Source organism: Carassius gibelio, chromosome A13 (assembly GCF_023724105.1).
Source record: "Carassius gibelio isolate Cgi1373 ecotype wild population from Czech Republic chromosome A13, carGib1.2-hapl.c, whole genome shotgun sequence".
NCBI classification, from domain to species: domain Eukaryota; kingdom Metazoa; phylum Chordata; class Actinopteri; order Cypriniformes; family Cyprinidae; genus Carassius; species Carassius gibelio.
The window spans coordinates 2,972,924-2,995,849 of NC_068383.1; the positions used below are offsets into that span (position 1 = coordinate 2,972,924).

Below are 22,926 nucleotides of genomic sequence, written 5' to 3' on the forward strand. Positions count from 1 at the left end.
AACTTTTCTTATTGCTCTTTTTATCATTTTATTAATTATTTTAATCACAGTTTTAACCCAAATAATGGTTTCTGTATTTTAACATTACATTCTCAGCAAATGGATTCTAAAATTATTAACACAGAGAATCTGATTTCTGATTAATAATACACCATGAAATGCTCTTTCTCACAGTTAATGGCTTATGATGAAATGACTCTCAATAAAGTTAACACGTGAGTGGGATGACTACAGGCCTACTCACACGTGTGCATTTTAGCTTAACTTCTTTAACACTACATGACTACTTCAGGTTCTTTAACATCGATTTAGTGTATCACCTATCTGACATTTTTATGTGAATCATGGTATTTTTACACACTTACTACTCATTTTCACTCATGCAGAAAGTTATGATCTTTTATCAGGATTGTTAATCTGATCGTCAGCCATTTTAGGTGCAAAAACTCTGAACCAGTGTAACATTGAACATCTCAATATGTTTCTCGCAAGAACTACAGTTTTAGAAGCACATAATACCGCTGTGAATTACTACAAGGTGAATTTCGTCAGCTTACCTGTATGAAAGTATGAAAAAGACAGTTTAGATTGGGAACACTCTCGGTAGCGTGTGCACTCAAATTCACTCGTTACATACTGATCGCTCTTTCACTCTACTAGCGTCAGTTACCAATCCTCAGCTGAGTGTACAGCTTAGGGTGCCCTCTATCGGTGAAGCTGAGTTTCACAACAGTAACACTTTTTCTAAAATACATCACAACAGTATGATCACCACATTTCAACGTAATTCTTATAATCAGAACTCAGTTACTGAAATCAAAATTTAAAGGGGCAATGTTTATACGTGTCTCTTAAAGGGGCAATAAACACTCAGGGCTACAATTGCAGACAGAGATGTTTGTCTCCCTGTGGGCTACAGTAATGTTCTCCTTCTGTACTCTAGGAAATAAGCAAAGGGAGTCCTGCGGGAAGACGTGTCAAGGCGACAGGAATGATGAGTGGATGGGGGTCAGTCTGGCTCGACAGGACAAACCTAACGGCAAAATTCTGGTATGTTACCTTTTGGCTGCATTTACACTGCAGGTCTTGATGCCCAAATCCGATACCCAAGACCCGCTTACATCATCTTTTAAAAGTGTCCCATATCCGATTTTTGCATTTACACTATGCACTGCTTAAACTACCAAACGTAGACATTCTGACCCGGAATAGGAAGTAAAACAGCACGAATTACAATGGATGCAGATGCAAATAAAATTATACAGTGTTTTGCTTTCCACAATATTTTGAAAAGTCAAAAAAATCAGCAAAACATTGGTCTCGTAGGGCGGAGAAAAAAGAGGAGCCCTTGTTGCAGCCTGGGCGTATTTCGCGTCTATAATAAGTCATGTGATCTCAGTTGGTGGTGTCCACTTTTTTAATGACGTACGACTCGAATTTACTGGGGAAATATCCGATTTGTCTGCTTACATGGCACATGCAAATGCACGTATCCAATTCATATTCATATTCATATTTGGTAACACTTTATAATAACTGCACACTATTAATCAGAAATTAAGCATTAGTAAACAGATAATTCATAATTTATAAAGCATTAATAGACAGTAATAAGCAGTTTATAAATACAGATATAAATGCTTTATTCTTGATTTAAAACCATATCTAGAATGTGTTTAATAATTGTATTTTCATACTTTATTCATGATCAATTTATCATTTCTCAATGAAGTATAGCATTATTTACAAACCAGTTATTTAGGAGTTGCCAGTGATTCATAAGATCACAAGAAATGTAGTAAATTCAGGTAGTTATAAAGCATTTAGTAGTGGTCAGTTAACTATTTATGTGAGCTCATCTAAAGTGAGGACTAGTTATGCCTTGTAAAGCATTTATAAAGGATATTTAAAGGCTCACTTATCTTCTAAACCAAAAACGGAAACAAACACAACACAGTGATACAGAACATAGAAATATTAACAGCCTTTAAATCTCATTTGTAAAAGCTTTACAAGGCATAAATAGTCCTCACTTTAGATGAGCTCACAAAAATAGTTAACTAACAACTACATATGTTTTATAACTACACGAATTAACCCTGAATTACAGTAGAAATACATGTTAATAAACCATTTATTAACACTATAAGTAACTATTACTATATGTCTGAATAAAAAGATGCATGAATGCACATTTAAATAGTTTATTTATCATTTACTTACAATTTCTAAGTGATCTTATGAACCACTGACAACTCCTTAATAACTGGTGTGTAAATAATGCTATATTTCATTTAGAAATGATAAATTGATCATTAATAAAGTATGAAAAAAAAACAATTATTAAATACATTATAGATATGCATTTAAATCAGGTATAAAGCATTTATATCTGTATTTATAAACTGCTTATAAATGTCTATTAATGCTTTATAAATGATGAATTAACTGTTTCCTAATGCTTAACTAATGATTAATAGCATGCAGTTATTATAAAGTGTTACCTCATATTTTCCTGCTTACACGATCACCGGTCATTTGCGATCTGTGCCACATGAGAGGAAAAAAAATTGGAATTGGGTCACTTGAACCATGCAGTGTAAATGGGACCTTTGAAATAGAAAGTAAGCAATATTTGCCAACTGTGACTCTTTGGATTAAATGTTTTGAAGTCACATGGTTTATAGAGTGATGCAGAGATTACATAACTTTGTAGGCCAACCTGAAAGTCATCATCACCCTGGTTCCTTCGACAAAAAGCCAAAAGTATTTTTTTTATTTGATTTTGGATTGGATTGGTTGGATTGAACTGATTTGGCAGAAAATAAACTCTGTGGCCAGCAAAAGTTTATGATAATTAGAAATACATTTTAAGCAATGTTTTGCCATCTTTCCTTTATTTTTGAGTAATATTATAGCTACCAAAGGCTCTTAATGTTTGGTGATATTAGCATTAAACATGTTCGGGTTGTTTTTCGGGCTTGGCACATAATGCAATGCAGTTTATGGTGTTAATTATGTAGGCAGGTGCAGGTCACGATATTTTGGTATGCTGCTTATTTCCAAGCATTTTGGAATACATAATTTTAGTTATAATTCAGAAATGTTGTACTATCAACTAAACGGAAATGAGACTACAACGGAATAATGCATTTTGAATGACGAAAATATGACGAAAAATTAATTTCCATCAATTTATAAAAAACAAGAAGATTTAAGGAGGGGTGATTTATGTTTATTATAGACTTGATATTATTTGCTGTTTTTTTATAGCGATATCTGGCAACACTACTGAGTCAAGATGAACCTTGTGCCCTGCACTTTCATGCACCGTGCGTAGAAGAGAGACACAATGTGCATTTAATTATATCAGGAACAAGAGGTTGAGCTGAAGTTAGGCTATAAAAGAAAATCGCACAACTGAGCTTCAGACAAATCTTTCAGTCCATATTTAGAAGAGTAAGAGCATGAATTATAAACACAGTGAGGCTGTAAGCGACTAGTGAGTAGACAGGTTTCAGTGTGATGATGTTTTACGTCACAGAAAACCTCTGCAGTCCCATTTAGACACCTGAATTCCTTTTTCAAAACAAGTAAAAGCTTAAAAATGTTGGGTATTACTGAGGTATTTTATGTTTTAGAATAAAATGTGTGTATATTAAGAGCTTATGTTTAATACAGACCTTATTTTAGGCATTTAACCAAAAACCAGTTCAAAAAGCCCATTGACTGGGACATGGAACCAGAAGTGCAAAATTATGAAATTTATGACTTATTTCTTCAGCACTTAATATTGCACAGAACATTTACTTTGAGGAAGCAGATTAGAAAGAATACCTGTTCAAAGTTTACCTGTTAAATAGGTAATTATGGTCAATATTGTCTTGATTTTTGTGTGTTGATTCAACTCTCGAGTGACATTGATGCTTTTCTCCAAGATGTAATTACTTCAAGCATGATTTACTTGATCCATTGTTACACAATTGTTGTTCTTAACTGCCTTTAACAAATGAATTTCCAACCATCTCAGCAGTTGTTTAAAACAAGCCACATCGACTTGTAAAATGTGGACAGAAATGACGAAGCCATCATTGTTACAGAATCTTTCACGACAACCGCATTGTTAAACTCCAGCTGTACTGTACATCAAGTGAAAGCGTTTGAAGTGAGGGACATTTTCTCATGATGACAAACTGGAGCTCTAGATGAGATGCTTCAACTGGACAAACAAGTCAAACAAGACGTTGGCGTCAGTCTCCTTGATTTCAAATCACAGAGGTTGAGGGAGAGATGGCATGTTATAATGGAAGCTGTAATGATGGTTATTTGATTGGTAGATTAGTATTTACACGTCAGGACCAGATAAAACATATGGGCTTTCAGGCACGTGTGAGGAAGATGCCAACACAATCAGGAGGAGTTTTCCAGGAGATGTGGCACAACAACCAAGACGTGGCATAGCTCATGCAATCAGATTTTTGAGCTACAACTATGTGTTTTCCATAATGCATTTCACCACAGAGGTGACATTGGGCTTTTTAATATGTTGATTGCACCATAAACTTTATATGTAAAGTATGCTACCATTTGTTTTACGGTACCAAAGTTACGGTAAAGACATTTATAATGTTACAAAATATTTTTATTTCAAATACCGTATTTTTCAGACTATTAGTCGCACCTGAGTATAAGTCGCATCAGTCCAAAAATACGTCATGATGAGGAAACAAACAAATATAAGTCGCACTGGACTATAAGTCGCATTTATTTAGAACCAAGAGAAAACATTACCGTCTCCAGCCGCTAGAGGGCGCTCTATGTTCTCAGTGTAGACTACAGGAGCACTGAGCGCCCTCTCGTGGCTGGAGACGGTAATGTTTTCTCTTGGTTCAGGTCTCTTAGTTCATTTCTCTTGGTTCATGTCAAATTAATTTTGATAAATAAGTCGCACCTCACTATAAGTCGCAGGACCAGCCAAACTATGAAAAAAAGTGTGACTTATAGTCCGGAAAATACGGTAAATCCAGTCCCTTTGACCTTTCTATTTATCTAAGATTCCTTGAGAAAATAAGACATTGTTTCAGCATATTAATCAGCATATTAGAGTGATTTCTGAAAGATCACGTGACACTGGACTGAAGTAATGGTGCTGGAAAAGAGTTTCACTGTATTTCACAATATTACTGTAATATTACTGTAATTCTTACTGCACTTTTACCACATTTCTCCTAACTTTTGAACTGTAGTATTATTAATGTGTACGGAAGCTTGTATGGAAGCATGTAAGAGAGGTAATCGCAATTTTTTAACCGACAATTCAGACTTTGTTTTAAAATTGCGAGATGTAAACTCAGAATTGTGAGAAAAAAAAAAATTCTGTTACCGTTTTATAAAAAAAAGTCAGAATTGCAAGAAAGTAAGAATTCTGAGTTTATTTCCCTTAATTCGGACTGTTTGCTTTCTTTTTTGTTATTGTTGCAAACCTATGGAAGTCTGTTGGATTCATGTTTATGTGTAAGGCATGTAAGAGAGCTGTTGTGCAGAAGTAGTGGCCTTCACTCAGCCAATCAGCTCTCAGCATGAGCAGGAACATGATTGGCCCATGACTCAGAGCCTCTCAGACTCGTTCCTGATTTAGTTAAGCATTATGTATTTCATTACGTCTGTCCTGTGTGTTTCCCAACACTGACTGCCAGGGAATAAGTTGGAGTTTGTTCTTTTGGTTGTCATTAGGCTGAGGTTGTTTTATTGACGTTTAGCTGAGATGGTTATCGAATGAGTTTAGATTGAGCGGATTGCCTTAGGCTTCAACATGGTCTAACAGACAATCAGTGTTTCTCAACACAAAATAAACTACTGCAAGATAGTCATCTGACATCACGTGTGAGCGTTCGTATGAATCCGTGTGGCTGGAATATCTTTTAACTCGCTTGTTTATCTCACTGAGCACTGTTGGAAGTGGAGAAACAGGAAGCTGAACTGTTTTTAAGGGGAATTGGGTTTCTCTACAGTCCTGAGCTCCCCGACGAGGGATTTGATGAAATAGGGAAAGGAAAGTTTGTGGCAGACGATTATGGGACTGTATTAATGAGCTAAACAGAGAGGTTTTGGTTTGATGCTTGATCATTTCCATATTTTTTCCATGTGTATAATGACTTGATTAAAGCTGAATTCTGTTCTGTATGCATCTGTTTCATTACTGGTGTTTGCTAAGACAAGTACCACTATTTCTATTCCTCATACGAACACATAAAAAAATACATTATACTTTAATGTCTTAACAGTTTGTGCTACGGACATGAATTTTAATGCATATCTAACCGGCAGTAGTGATGTCATTGCAATATTTGATATTTGATTCAATAGACATATTGATTTACAATTGTGTTGTACTTTCGTGCATCTACAGTTTCTTGCATCTAATGCACAATTGACAGAAAACAAGAAAAACACCTTTGTGGTGGCATTTTATTGACTTAGAATAGAAGAAAAAGTACAGATGCCATTAGGGCTCATGCATTATTTCATTTATTTATTGGGCTTGGTCTCTTATGATTGTGACTTAGGATTTTCAAAAGCTTTTATTTATTTAAAAATAAATAAATCTTGCTTTGTCTTGGACAGAAGTAACAAAATAATTTTTTTTGTAAAATGTTGTTTTTTTGTTGTTGTTGAATCAGTATTTTATATTTACATTTTGTTATTTTTGTTATTTTTTTATTGCATCACTTTTATTAATGATGCAACCTAACCTTTTTTTTTTTTTTTTAAAGAGTCCGTGCATTAATACTGTTTTTCTTGATGTTCTCTTGATTTTGACTTAAATTTCCTCATGAGTAAGAACAGGGCGCCAAATACTTGGCAATCAGTAGAATCAAAATATCACAATATACATATAAAGTACTAATTATAATGATAATAGCCGCCCTGTTTTTGCTCTAGAGAAAAATGAAGTCAAAATCAGGAGAAAATTAAGAAAAACAGTATTAATGCATGGACTCTATGGGTATATATTAGATCCACAACCGTGTCCAGACTTGGCTCTGTGCTCAGGTTTTGCCTCAGAACTTAAGTTGGAGCAGGGATGAAGAGAAAAAGCTTTGTCTGTGTATCCTGTTTGTGTCTTGGTCCAATTATCATGCAATCCTGTATATACTGTACCTTACTCATGATACACATTGCATTAAATTGGATGCAAAAGAAACCGATGCTGTAAGGGATATAGAGTCTGTTTATTGGGTTGTAATCATACTGTATTTGCCCTGACTTACTTCTATAGTCCTGGTCTCTCAACCATCACTGTTCTCTTGTATTGTCTGCAGGCCTGTGCTCACCGCTGGAAGAATGTGTACTACGAATCGGAGCATATCCTTCCTCACGGATACTGCTCCGTCATTCCAGCTACTCTGCAGGGCAAGTCACAGCCTCTCATACCGTGTTATGAAGGTACGGCACGCTCTTTACAACTCTTACTCATCTCAGGGGTCATTTCAGGGTTATCTATATACTATTATAGTATTTAATAATATAGTATTTTATAAATGTGTATATGTATATATGTATATGTGTGTATATATAGTGATAGAGAGAGAGAGTTTAATTCTAGTCTGTGATTTTTGATTTTAAGAACATTTTATTTAGCTGCAATTTATTATTTGTTTACCTTTTTATTTGAAAAAAAAAATACTTATTTAGTACTTTTGTCTTGTTTTTCAGCACAAATATCTGAACATTCTTAAATCAAGATACATTTACTTGAGATTCTAAATCACTTAGGATCTTAAGTCTCGAAATTGTATTGTATTGTAATTTATCTATATATATATATATATATATATATATATATAGACTTAAGATCTTATGTGAGCTCCAAAGGGGTCAGAAAAATTGTATGTTTTTATTTCTGACTCCATTGGCAGATTGTTTTTTATTTTTTGTTATTTTTAAGCATAAATTTGCTTAATTTTGTGTAAATTTGTGTGTGTGTGTTTGTGTGTATATAAGTCATGTAAAGTAATTTGATCCTCAAGTAAATGTATCTTGATTTATGTTTAGATGTTTGGAAGATAAGTATTTTTCCATTGTCAGTTGAAGTACAAAAAAATAAATGAAATATACTGTTTAAAAAATAAGTAATATAACATAATATACATTTTAGATTTGCTGTTTCACTTTAAAACTATTTTTAATAGTTTCGGTTTTAGTTAACAAAAACATCACCATAGTCTTAGTTTCAATATCACTGTTGAAACTCATGTTTTAGTGGCAAATTATAAAGTAAACATCACTATTACTATTGCTAATACTTAGGGTCAGTCTTTTGAGCAGACCTCTAAGCCCAAGTATTACCATAATTGAACCACAGTTCAATTAAAGTAGAAGCAGGTCAAGTAAATAAGCACAAACTGAAACCGCTGTTTCTCGTGTGGTCAGAGCCGCATCCATGAGGCGCCATTATGGACTAAAGTCAAGAGAACCGCGTGAGAAAGATTGAAACTGATCCTGCATATTCATTCTACACACCGCTTGAAATTGTGGTTCAGTTATGATACGATGATTTATTACAGTGTTTATTGAATCTTTGAGATGCATGACAGTGTGTAATGTATTGTTAGTGATAATCAGCCCTATTGTTGGAGGATTTCTGGTCTTCATCACACTAGAAGTCCAGCATACACTCCACTGAAGCAGACTACAGAAATGACAGCCAAGTCCGAGACTTGAACCCTCAGAACAAGTTGGAAAGATGACACTATTTACTGTGGCACATGTTCACAACGGGCTTCACAATGAGTTATGACACCCTGAACTTCCTCCAAAACCTCAGACTCATGTATTCTGGCATCAAAGCGCTGGCACCTCCAGAATCAGAAAGAAGCAGCACACTGGAGAGAAATATGAGCCGTCAGGCAGGGAGTTTGGAGGACACATTCAGGGATATGATGGCTAAATATTGGACTCTTTGCACATCAAGATAAAGGATGCTTTAGCCTTTATTTAGGAAACATTGTGTACAGTGCTAAGTAATATTCCAGGTTCTTAATTTGATCAGCTTTGCCTTAATTTGAGGCATAACGTTATATACCAGAAAAAAATCATTTCAACTAAATTAATTAATTAATGTCATTCATTCATTCATTCATTTTAGCACAGTTAAGTCATTTTGGTCACAATTTATTATAGGGTCCAATTCTCACTATTAACTAACCATTAACTATAACTTTTGCCTCAATTAACTCCTTATTTGCTGCTTATTAATAGTTTATAAGGTAGTTATTAAGTTTAGGGTATTGGGTAGGATTATGAATGGCATGCATTATATGTACTTTATAAGCACTAATAAACAGCCAATATGTTAATAATACACATGCTAATAAGCAACTACTTATTAGTATGAAGTGGAACCTATACTAAAGTGTTACCATAATTTTTATTTGACTTTATATTTAATTTTAGCAGAATTAACAGTATTTCTAAAGCAGTTTTTCTTCATCAATATCTCCTTTCCTTGTGCATATCAATGCAAAAGTGTTTTGCATTAACACGTTCATGACAGGATAAATATTGAATGCAATATTTAATACACTAGCCTCATATTACGGTGCATTATGTTTACAGTAAGTCTTGTGGCTTTACTTTCAGAATAGAGTATTTTCATCCCAGTGTAATGCTTTACCCCACAAACTTTCCAAGTACATTATTATGAACTGTTTTTTTTTATTTTGTTGCTTATTTTCATAAACTGAGAAATGAGTCAACATTGTTTCTGTGGTAATCGACAGCATGCCACAGATGCACAGAAATGAACTTGCATTGAACCCGCAATGTTCGTTAAAGAGTGCCAATATCAAAACCGGCTTGCGCTCGCTGTTTATCGCTCCATCCATCATGTATTGTACGTCTCCATCAGCATTGAATTTCATCATCCCGGTAGGATTCCTCGTATTTTACGAGATGTTTTGATTTGCTGTGGAAAGAGCTAAAGAAGGTGCATGAATTCTCGATCAGAATTTGTTTCCGTGTCCCGCTCCAGAGTTATTACTTTCCTTCCATATCTTTTCCCGACTCTAGTGAGTTGCCATCGGGGGCCTTGTGTATGTGTGTGCAGTGCATTATGAGGGGATCCAAGCCTAATATTTTCTGTAACCGGAGAGCACAGCGATCCCCCCGTTCTCGAAGCCCTCCAGAGCGAGAGTTTTTGTTGAACGTGGAGCTGCTAGGTCGTTCTCAGTCTGTCTCTCAGCCCACAGATTCCTCTTGGATGGAGCTGGGACTTTGACTAACTCCATATGGAATGTCGGAAGAACTCCAGTAAACGCTGGCTCAGGCTCACAGCGAAATCATTTGTGGTCTGTTGTTTTTTCCTTCCTCTCTCTCTCTCTCTCTCTCTCTCTCTCTCTCTCTCTCTCTCTCTGTCCCCCTACTCACTCTCACAGACCATAAGAAGACCTATGGGGAAGAGCACGGCTCGTGCCAAGCCGGGATCGCAGGCGTTTTCACTGAGGTCAGTAGAAGAACAAGCTTGTTATGTGTTTTCACATGTGTGGCGCTCTGTGCTGTGGTACATGTATGAACAATCACATTTAGCACAGTATACCTGATATATTCACTCTCCAGAGTTATAAAGGGATAGTTCATCTAAAGATATCTGTCATTATTTACCAACCTTCATGTCGTTCCAAAACTGTATGATGCTCTTCTTTCCTCAGAACACAAATAAAGTTGTTTAGCAAAATTTCCAATCTGTTTATTTCTATGTGTGGTTATGAAGATCAATAAAAGTAGTCTGTACAATTTGATGTGCATTTGAATATTTTTAATATTTTCCCATTTGTGAATCAGGATTGAGAGTTTATTAGGGTTGTTATTGTCAGCTAAAATGATAAAAAAAAATAAACAAACGTTAATTGAAATAAAATAAAAATAAAACTTATTTTAATATATTTGATCTTATTATATTTCATCTAATTGCCAAGGCAGTTCAAACTGAAGTACTAAAATAACTAAATAAACTAAAAATAATAATAAAAAAAATAAAATTAATAAAAAATATTTTTAAAATGTTTTAAAAGTAATAAAAAACACAAAATGTAGCTAAAAAAAAAACAAAAAAAAAAACAGGAAGAATACATTCTAATGTAAACATTTTTTAAAAACAGTAATTAGTATAAATTTTAGTATGAATTATACTAAAATAACACTAATGGAAATAACTGTGCTATTATTATATTTTTAACTTTTTTATATTTTCATTTTTTGATTTACTTAACTATTAGTATAATGCATAAGTGGACTAGTTTATCTTTAAAATGCACGTGTTAGCTTAAGGATGCAAATTGTTCATCCACTAGCCCTTTGTTTTGTACATTGACCATTGCAGTGTTTTGTCTGAGACGCAATCCACATGCAGTCCAGGCTTTGGAAGAAATGTCTGGAACAGATACGAGAACACAGGCTGACAGATGAGATGCCCAGCAGTTCATCAGTATCATCACTAGATCACTTTTTGACCCTCTTCACTTTGCTTTTTGAAATATGACTGGAAACTCACTCCCTTTATGCTCTGATTATTGAGATGTTATTCATTTTAAGAGATGGAGGAATGCAAGGCAGTTCGCTAGGTTTTTAAATTAGAACTAGAGTCTTGTTGCATTAAAGGTGACCTCAACTGAGTCCGAGAGGAGTTAACCCATAGCAGAATGGCATCTGCATCAGCTGCTTTGTAGTTTGGATGCTAATGGCACTTTATCATTTGGCAGAATGTCTTAAGTGACCTTCAAGACCTTAAGCGTCTAAAACAGATGTCTTCATTCTTGACTGAATGTTGCCGGCTCAGCTGGAGGTGCTGTTTTTAGGTGTTTGGCAGGACTGAATGAGTCAAATAGCATTTGTGGGGATGTTTTTAGCAGGCAGGCATTGTGAAATGGTAAAAGCAGTGAAAGCGCCTGTTTGTGGCTTGACAGAAATCAAACGAACTGTGTAAAGACCCCATGCATTTCCTAATAACATGAGGGATATCCCATGTTCCCAAACGTTTATATTTGTATTCCCTGTGATAACGGCCGTCAGAAAAAGGGGGATGTTTTTTTTCTCACCATAGTTTCAGAGCTAAACATTTATGACAAGTTATGCATTTTTTTAAGTATATACTTTACTTTGATTAGAGCCCAACAGGGACCCGCAACTTTTTCAGTGGCTTGGTTTCACAATTATTATTTTTTCTGTTCTGTTCTTAATAGGGAATTTTTTTTAAGGGTTCTAACCATTGCCAGTAAAAAACAACAATAAAAACAATATAAAACTATTGACTTTTGTCAGTGCTGATTGAAAGCTTGTGATCAGTAAGATTTTTAATGTTTTTGAAAGAAGTCTCTTATTCTCATCAAGGTTGCATTTATTTAATAAAAAATACAGTAAAAATAGTAATAATTCTGAAATATTATTACAATTTAAAAAAACTGGTACTTTTTAATATATATTTAAAAATATAATTTATTTATGTGATGCTCGGTTGAATTTCCAGCATCATTTCTCCAGTCTTCAGAGTCACATGATCTTCAGAAATCATTCTGATATTCTGATTATTATCAATGTTTTAAACAGTTGTGCTGCTACGTATTTTTTTGCAAACCATGATTTTTATTCAAGATTCGTCCAAAAAAACAGATAATTATATTTTTTTCATCTTACTGACGGCGAGTCCTTTGAACATCAATATATTATCTTATATCATATTATATATTGTATTGTATTGTATCTCTATTCCAGACTGCTCTTCTGGAGTTACACATTAACAAAGCGTCACAAAACATGTGGAGCAACTAAAACAGTTCAAAGGCTTGAGCTTTCCTTCAGCGTAAGACTCCATTGAGTGATCAAAGCGATGAATAACAGCCGTCCGTTCAGCTCATGGTTGGGTTATCATCAGCAGATAATACAGCATAGTTTGTGGCTTTCAACTGACCAGAGTCTCACCAACACCTCTTTGTTTTTCTCCCATGATTTCAAATGCAACTTTGTTGAGTCATAAGGAAATCTTCTGAAGCTTTATGAAAAGTTTTATGTTGTTTTCTAGGAGCTGGTTATCATGGGTGCGCCTGGTTCTTATTACTGGACCGGAACGGTCAAAGTGTTTAACATGACATCCAATACTCACTACAACCTAAATCAAGACAACCTGAGTCCTCCCAGATACAGCTACCTCGGTAATACCTGCTCAGATATTAATAACTGCTTCAATATTCACGCTGTAGTCAGTCTGTCATGGATTTGTGTTTTTTAGGGTATGCTGTGACAGCTGGTCACTTCTCCTCCCCGAATACCACAGACGTGGCGGCTGGTGCTCCTCAAGACAGTGGTGGTGGAAAAGTGAGTGGTTTCTAGCAGAGTTTGCATCATTGGTTCCAGGTTTGGTTTAGATTACACTCACTTGGACATTCCAGACCTACATTGTCATCCATGTTTTAGGTTTACATCTTCAGAATCGAAGGAACGTCTCTTGTGAAGACCTTTCAAGCCTCAGGGAAAATGGTGAGTTTGATGCTCGTTGTTTACGAACATGATTTATTCCAAATGTTAAAGGCTTTTAGTGTCATTGTAAAATCGCTATGGTCGAGTCTTGCCTCACTTATATCTTTTGCTGTAAAAAATGCACTGATTTTTATTAAGTAAACATAAAAATAACCTCAAGTATGATCATCAGGCTTTGAGGAATGTTTATTTGTTCATCTCTCAGTCATTGTTGTACAGTATTTCATTGCATTATATGTTTGAAACTAAAGAGCTCTGATTTTAAAACTAAGCATTTAAATACGAAGACATTATTGGGAGATATTGTCTGACTACTATGGAACTATAAATGCACGCACTACATTCACATATGCACACATAGGATTCATACATTCACACACATAATCCATAAATACACACACAGGATACACAAATGTGCACAAAATTCACAAATGCACACACAAAATATAAAAAGCACAGAAGATTCACAAATGCATACAAAATTCACAAATTCACACAAAAATTCAGAAATACACACACAATTCAGAAATGCAAACAGCATTTACAAATGCACTCAAGATTCACAAATGCACAGGACAAGATTCAGAAATGTATTTTTGATGGACACACACACATATATCTTGATTCACAAACTGCTTGCGGTCTGTGAACTTCACTGCATTTGTGAATATGAGCCTGACTTGGCTCAACACACAAATGCTTTTTTTAAACAGGGAATGATCTGCAACCAATCAGATATCTCCCTTGTTTTAGCCAATCACAAGAATGCACCCCACGTGGGGGATTTCTGTGAATGTGTGAGACTTAAAAATCAATAATGAGAAGAATAACACAGTGCAGTAAATGGTAAAACGGTCTGCACCACAAACCAGTGTGTTCATAATTAAGATCATGCATTAAAATAATATGGAAAGACACAAGCGGCAAAACGAGCTGTTTTGTACAGCTAAAAATAGCTGGAAGCGAGTGACACCGGCACCTAGACACATAAAATTTACAAATTGGCTTCACCTGCTCTTACTGGAAAAATAAGGTGGATAATGCTCCCAATGTGTTTTCTTTTTCACTGTTGTTTCAGAAGTCCGCCTTTACTGAGTTAAAGTACTATATATGACTCTTGCTCTATATATCAAGTTTTGTGTTTATGTTAAAACCAGCTCTCGGATCTCATTGATGTACGTTCAGTTATGGGGCAGTGTAGCTAAATCATAGCTTGACTTTCTTCCAAAGGGAACTGAATGAGATAATGCATCTAATGGAGGAGTGATGTGCCATGTGCATGGTGTTGTAAACTGACCCGTTTGCTCTCGGCTCGGCTTGGTTTCAGATGGGCTCTTACTTTGGCTCCTCATTGTGTGCAGTTGACCTAAACGCGGACGGACTGTCGGACTTGCTGGTGGGAGCACCCATGCACAGCGAGATCCGGGATGAAGGCCAGGTTTCTGTTTACCTCAGCAGTGGCAATGTGAGTTCACTTACATCTGTGTTACTTATTAAAGTTCACTCAGAAATCTGCTGAAAATACCATCCAAGATGTTGATTTGGATGTTGATTCTGACGGCACCCATTCACCCCAAAGCATCAATTGGTGACTAAGTGATGCAATGCTAAAATTCTCCAAATCTGTTCTGATGAAGGAATAAATTAATCTGCATCTTGGATTAGCAAATGTACATTTTGGGGTGAATTTTCTTTTAAAGATGCAAATGTTGTCATGAACCTCACTTGAATGGTACTAAAGTTTGGTATTCGAATGCCTTGTGGTGTAAATGACCAAAACTTACATTTGAAGGTGTTTTGAGCATAAACACAATGTGTTTTTTGTTCAGGGAGTGATGGAGGAAGTCGCTATACTGAATGGTGATAATGCATACAATGCTCATTTTGGAGAGTGTATCACATCTCTTGGGGACATTGATGACGATGGCTACCAAGGTCAGTGCACAGAGTGTGTTTGCGCTCAATATATAATGACACATAAAAGCACTTCCATTGCTAGAGTCCTTACATAAGGAACGCAAAAATTTGGAGTCTGTAATATAAAAAAATACTTTTATTCAGCAATGATGCATTATGGATCAAAAGTGATCAAATAAATGCTATTGTTTAAAGAATCTGGAAAAAAATATGATTATTAAAAATGTATTGCATTTTCCGCAGAAATGTAAAGTAGCAAGAAATGTTTCACAAGCAGCAAATCAGCATATTAGAATGATTTCTGAAGATAAAAAGTACCAATGCTAATCCAGCATTAGCATAACAGGAATAAATTACATTTTAAAATGGATTCAAATAGAAAACAGTAGTTTGAAGTTGAAATAATATTTCACAACATTACCGTTTTTACTGTTTTTATGATCAAATAAATGAAACTTCTTTTAGAAACATTTAAAAATCGACTCCAAAATTTTGAAGGGTAAATATTGAGCTGTGCATTAAGTATTTTTATCTGAAGTATTCCTTTAATTCAAATGAATTAAATGACTAGTCTTCTCACTTTTTGATTTTCCTGGCACCCCACCAGGCTTTTCTTGGCATCTGGTTTCGCTCTTCACCTGATGCATTGCTCTTTTTTTGTAGTTGTAGTACAGCCTGTCCTCTTTTCTCACACAGTAACTGTTAATGAAACTGACCATCACATAATAAGCATCCATTAATGTGCAAAAGAGAAATTAGAGCTGATGAGGCTAATTAAAATGGCCTGAGAAGTGGAGACCGATGTGTCAGATTTAACAGGAAGTCAATCTTTCCGGTGTAGGACAGTGAAACAAGAAACTTATTCAAGCGCTCAAGAATCCTTGTACAGAAATGCTGTTACATATATGTATTGAGAAGCATCTGTGATGAACTGATCAGGGGTCAGTGTGCTAGTAAATCTTCCTTTAGAAGGCTGTAACCATAAAGAGATTACAAGAGGTTAGCCTGTCTCTTATTGGGTCTTTTCTTTTAGGTCAGTAAGATTTTTTTTCCCTAAACCTTCGACCCTAATTAACACTTTAAAGTATAAAATGCATGAATGTAAAGGGTTTGGATATTGATAAGCTAATAAACTGTCTCAGTCTCACATGGCAAAAGCTAGTGAATCAGATTTATAATTTTTGTGCAGTTTTCAGTACTCAAAATATGTGTACTGCTGTTTTCCTGCACAAGGGATTTTTTTTTCCGTCTCGAATTCAACCCCCCTGAAGTCTCACAGATCTTTACAGGCTCTTAAAGACACAGAAGTGTCCATTAAGTGACTTAGCAGAGCGTCTCTCAAACAGAGATGGGCTTAAAGCAAACAGGCCTTTATTGGGGTCCTGACACACATAAATCCACCTCTAGCGCTTCTATTAGAGGTCGTAGGTCTCTGGCAGGTCTTTGTTCAGACTTTCTTCTTGCTTGTCGGACTGTATGAGCCCAATAGGATCTTGAGGAAAAGCCAAGGCAGATACTGTGTGACGACTCTATATTATGTCAGACAAGTTTCCCCAACAGTAGAAAATAAATAAATAAAACTTGACTTCTGGGCTTGTCTTTTGTGCCGTAGATGTAGCGATTGGAGCCCCCAAGGAGGATGACTATGGAGGTGCTGTCTACATCTACCATGGTGATGCTACAGGAATAGTTAACAAGTACTCAATGGTAATCGACCATTTTAATTATATATATAATTTTTTTTATTGCATTGCATTTTTAAAAAATGTATTAATTATAATTTTATTATATTTTATTATTTAATATTTTATTTTATTGTTTTTTTATTTTATTCATTTCGTTTTAGAATTATTTTATTTATCTTATTTTATAAATTTTAAGTATTTGTAAAATGTAAATGTTTAAATTTAAAAATGTAAATAAAATATTTAAATTCAAATACAAATTTTAGACGTTTGCATTCAATGTAATATTTGTATTTATTTATTTTTAATTAGTATTTTTTTTTTTTTTATTGTATTGTATTTTATTTACTTGCTACACATTCAACAACACTTGATTTGGAGACATGGATACAAATAAAACCTTGTGAATTTTTGTTTTATTTATTTTAACATGTCAGCTTGCAACAGTACTGTACCATTTGTTTCGATTTTTCATTTATTTATGGTGCTATTGAGCTTGCCTGGTGTCTGTATTCAAATAAATCCCAAAGACTGGGATTTTATTGAGAAACCTTAAAGCTCATGCAGTTTACCAGTTTGATTGATGGAATCCACTGGCTTTTGTGCATTTTCTGTGCTGATTAAATGGAGCTGAGGGTGCTACACTGATATAGCTAGCTGAACGCATTATCAAATTAGCTGAAGAATTGAATAAAGGTGTGCATGTATTATTAACGATTTGGTGTGTGTGGATGTTAATACTGGTGTTTCTGTTTAATTGGTGTGATTTTCTCTCTCACCTGGATCGTATGCAGAGATTGTCCGGGCGAAGCATCAACCCATCCCTTCAAATGTTCGGCCAGTCGATTTCCGGCAATGTAGACATGGATGGAAACGGATATCCAGGTTTGGCTTTGCTGTAGACACTTCTGAACACGTTCTGCTCATATGAACACTGAGAATGTTCCGAATTAACTAGATGAAATCCATGATCGGTGCCAGACCACTTACTTTGGCCTTCTCTGCGTAAAGATGGGAAACATGTAACGTTTCTACCGACCTCCAGTGAGTTTATTCCATTTTGGAAAACTCCAAGTGTTTAAATGTAACGTGTAGCTTACGAGTGATTCGTCACAACATGTGATCCAGAGTGACGGGTGAACGCCCAAAAGATTCTTCTCAACTTGTTTTTACATCCACAGAAGACTCTTGTGTAAAACTGGATTAATTATACGATGGACAACGTTCCATTCTGTGAAAATCCTGGGAATGTGGATTGAGTGTTTGTTTAATTTTCTTAACCGTTCTCTGACACATTCTGTCTGCTCTGTTTTGTTTACAGCATTCCACAGTGGACACGGCCATTAATCTTTTACTTAAAAAATAATTGCTTGATCCGTGTCATATACAGTATATCAGTTTGCATGTACAATACTTTAAGATAAAATGTGTTTACTAATTAGTGGTCATGATGATTTGTACATAACTCTGTGTAATGTTATGATGACCATGCATAACCCTTAGAACTTTCATGCAATGCAATTTACAAATATTAATGATTAATTACATGCTATTATAGTGTTTGGTCATGTTTTGAATGTATTCATTATTCTGAATTTTGAAGTTTGTTTTAGTCAATTTGTTACGCTCTGCTTTATTAACCTTAAAAGATACAACAGTTTGTCATTTGGTCAGCCCAGAAGTTTTACTCTGAAGGTCTGTAACAGTATAACTTTATAGTCTCTTTTTCCCATATCAGATGTGACGATAGGGGCGTTCATGGCTGACAGTGTGGTTTTGTTTAGGTAAGCTGTGCTCTTCTGATCCAGCACAAGCTTGTATTTACATCAGTTCCTAGTTCGTGTTCTCTGATGAGCTTTCATTAGGATTTAGCTTTGATCTTATTTGCTGTTGCTTGTGACAGATCCAGGCCGGTGATCTCTGTGGACGTCTCCATCCTCCTGCCCGTGTCCATTAACATCACAGTACCACAGTGTCACGAAGGCCCTCAGCATCTCAACTGCTTCAACGTCACCATCTGCATGAGCTTTCGAGGAAAACACATTCCCGGCCACATAGGTGAGCCAATGTGGAATTATTATTTATTTATTTATTTTTATTTTTATTTTACTTTGTATTTTATTATATTATTTTTATGTTTAATTTAATAAAAAATATATATATTTTTTTAATTTTTTATTCTTTTTTTATTTTTTTATTTTATTATTATTTAATATTTTATTTTATTGTTTGATATTAAATTTTAATTAGTTTTAAATTTATTTTTTTATATAAAATAAAAAGCATATATATACTGTATATATTAGATTTATGTGTTTATTTGTTGTTCATTGTAACACATTCAACATAGATACTCTACTAGATACTCTTAATAACTCTTTGTTTATAACTGAACCGCTGTCTTTTGGCTCTCATGACTCTCTTGGTGCAAAAATCCCTGAACTGGAGGTCAGTGCATGCTGTGCTGACCTTTATTTCAGTCTAACAACACACAGACAGTTCCAAAATAGACTATTATGAAATATAATCAAATGTTAGATCTAAAAACATCAATGCACTATGTATCACTTTTGGCCCTCCCATGATGCAGCCGCTGGGATTTGATGTGAATGACCGCTTGCTTAGCTTTTGAGTGTGGCCTTATGGGAGACGGAGTAAATAAAGGGAGTGTTATATAATGATAATGAAGGTTTGTGGGAAGTACAGAGCAGCAGTGTCACATTGGAAAGTACTGCAGCACCTTGTGTCCGGGTGACACCCTGGATCTGTGGACTGTAGTGAGCTCATGGTGCGCTCACAGCTGGATGCATTAAAACTACACCTCCTGCACTGCTCCAGGAGCCCGTTCATCTGAGTGACGCCCTGTGAGAGCAGCACGGTAATAATAGCTCTTACTCAGCGTCAGGATCGGAGCAGAGGTCCCGCAATTATACATTTAACCTCGTCTGGGTGAATTTCACAAAAAACTGTCAAGAAATTCATCAAGAGCAGCTCTTTCTGGGGCCGCGTCCAAGACTTCTGCGTTTTTGATCAATTTCTGTTTTTTGGAGAAGCCTGTAGGTGTAGATGGATGAATCTCACCAAAGAGATGTCTGGATCGTATTTCATCCCAAAACCCAAAGAGCAAAATGTAATTATTTTATGTGGCACATACACAGTCATATGCAGAATTGTAAGTATTTATTTTTAGCACATAATCAATTAAAAGCCCAAAGTTTGTTTTTTGACATTGTTTTCATAACAGTTCAACACATTTTGTTTAGCTTCTTATGTCTAATAATGCAAATATAATTATGATTACATGTAAAAAATATATTATCTGAATTGTAAAGTACAATTGTAATTGTGTACATCATAATGGTATTTGTTACAATAACCTAAATGTGCAAATGTGCTAAATGTTAATTAAAAAATAAATCAATGTCAACAGTAATTAAAATGAAATTTTAACTGCATTGCATTAATGAGAATTTTGTGTCTCATTTTATTTACTTATTTATTTTATTTTATCCACATACTTCTATTAATTTTTTCATTTACTTACATTTTTTTTACTATTAATTATTTTCATTGACATTTTATTTTTCATTAATTAATTAATTAATTCAATTTTTTTTAATTAATTTATGAGCCACACAATACTTTCTAATATTCATCAGTACATTGTGTGTTTTATTTTATTTTATTTTAATATTGTTATAATTAATGTGTTTTCTTTTAATTTTTTATACATTTGTGATAAAATATGACCCATGTGTTTCTTAATGAGATTCATCAGGACATTTTGAACCATGTTTTTCCTACATCCCATTGCCATTTTCTCAAATTTCCAGAAATGAATCACAAACATTTAACTCTTGGACGTGGCCCCAGAAATGTTCTCGTAATGTTTTCTCTCCTTTCCACGACTTGACATCTCACTTGACTTTGTTTTTAAATCTCTGGGTTGCTTCTGATAATGCTTTGAGAGATGTTTCCACTGTTGTCTTACTCAAATCTGGGTGTCTATGTTTCTCCTCAGAGTTGCTGTACAATCTAACCGCAGACTCAGATAAGAGACACAGAGGTCTGCCGCCGCGGGTGTATTTTGGAAACGGTGGCGAGCAGACAGTGGCTGTAAGTCAGCGTTTCAGCCTGGAGATCAACCGACAGCAGTGCCATCACTACACGTCCTTCGTGAGGGTGAGTTTTCCTCTGATATTCCACAACTTCATGCTCCCAGGGTTCATGCATCTGGGATTTGTCCTTTAAACTCATGAAATCAAACTTTATTCTGACATGCATGTTCCTTGTTTTATTGTGCATCATTCACTCATGCATCTTATCCCAAAGGATACATTTTTCATAAAACATTTCCTGCATTTATTTCCTCTAATTTTGAAATGCTAATTACACAAATACTGCTCTTGTAGTGCTTTCAACAACCATTTGTAAGATGAAGAAGTCTTGTATTATCTCTTAATCACAGAAAAACTTGATTCCTGTCGTCCTCTGAGCCAGTTTGTTCAAGTCTCAGCCCATTTTCACACGTGAATGATTCTGAAGACATTATTTTATGCATAATCCCAGTTTCCACTTTTTTCACTCCTTTGCAGATTGCAATTTAAATGACACATTTTGAATATTAAAATATTTTGACTGCTTTTGTTGTTTTGATAAGTGCATTATTATAGCTGATGCATAATATAATTTGAAAAAATATAATTATAATTTATAAATATCTAAGTTATGGTATACGTTTTGAATTCAGCGTCACTGAATTAGATAATATTAAGGTTTTTTTCTGCAAATCAGCTGAATTGTTTTCAAGATGCAGCGCATAATCATATAGATGTTAAATAGATCACAATTTTAAGTTATGCATCCTTCCTAGAATCTAACTAATAATTAAGTCTTAACAAAAGAATAAAAGAGATTTATTTTAATGTGGTTTTTCAGATTAATGTTAATATAGAAAAAAATTGTCATGTAATACCTACTTATAAAAAAATAATAATAATTAACGCAGATTAATGTTAATGCAGTATTTCATTTTTATTTTATTGTATTTTATTATTCATAAATTGTTTCAGATTTATGCTAATTTAGTCAAATTTGGCATGTAATACCGACTTATAAAAATACTTTCAATTCCTAATATAATTAAATACTTTGTTTCTCATAGATTATGCCTCTTCATAAGGAGAAATGTCATATTATGAAAGTAAATGGGTTGTGAATGTCATTTCATGCTGGTCCATGTGATGTTGTTTGCACTTGTCCTCGACTCACCCGCTGTCTTTTCTCTCCCATGACCTTTGCTGGAGGTCAAGCAGACTTTATTGCTGAACTTTATTTTACTCCATCAACATGCACCAAATAAGTCCATGTGAATTTTTCTGAGCTAGCTTTGAAACAGAAGTCTGGAGAGTGACTCTTGTGCTTTATACTGAAGACATACGATACGATTTGAGCGACCAAACTCAAAGGTTTTGCCGTTTACTGCAGTCTTGCCCTCAAAGGATGTCAGACATATCCATGTTTTGGGATCTTAAAGCTCTTATTAAGTCATGTGGGAGCTAATGAAGTCTTGCTATCAGAATGAAACACCCACATCAGGTGACAAACAACTACCTTTGAAATGCGGGGCTCTTAATGAGAGACCTTGTTTCACGACTCTATCGAGAGACAGCGCCATTGTGGCCGCACAGTTGGGCTCTTGTTGTCTGTTTTCTGGTAATAGGCTGCTATTCCTGCGTTCGGTCACAGTGTCAGTGTCCTCAGGGCAACGTGGAGCTTGAGATCTTACAAGGAG

General features: G+C 34.9%; 1 protein-coding gene across 1 annotated transcript in view; it reads left to right on the plus strand.

Moving 5' to 3' along the window:
- itga9 (integrin, alpha 9) overlaps positions 1-22,926 on the plus strand; it is a 91,306-nt gene that overhangs the window by 15,994 nt on the left and 52,386 nt on the right. Inside the window, exons 3-15 of the mRNA XM_052612465.1 lie at positions 944-1,050; positions 7,323-7,446; positions 10,437-10,504; positions 13,076-13,205; positions 13,283-13,368; positions 13,468-13,530; positions 14,858-14,995; positions 15,360-15,465; positions 17,060-17,154; positions 17,927-18,017; positions 18,871-18,916; positions 19,036-19,190; positions 21,154-21,314. Coding sequence (XP_052468425.1) covers positions 944-1,050; positions 7,323-7,446; positions 10,437-10,504; positions 13,076-13,205; positions 13,283-13,368; positions 13,468-13,530; positions 14,858-14,995; positions 15,360-15,465; positions 17,060-17,154; positions 17,927-18,017; positions 18,871-18,916; positions 19,036-19,190; positions 21,154-21,314 — 1,370 coding nt within the window. The remainder of the gene's footprint in view (positions 1-943; positions 1,051-7,322; positions 7,447-10,436; positions 10,505-13,075; positions 13,206-13,282; positions 13,369-13,467; positions 13,531-14,857; positions 14,996-15,359; positions 15,466-17,059; positions 17,155-17,926; positions 18,018-18,870; positions 18,917-19,035; positions 19,191-21,153; positions 21,315-22,926) is intronic.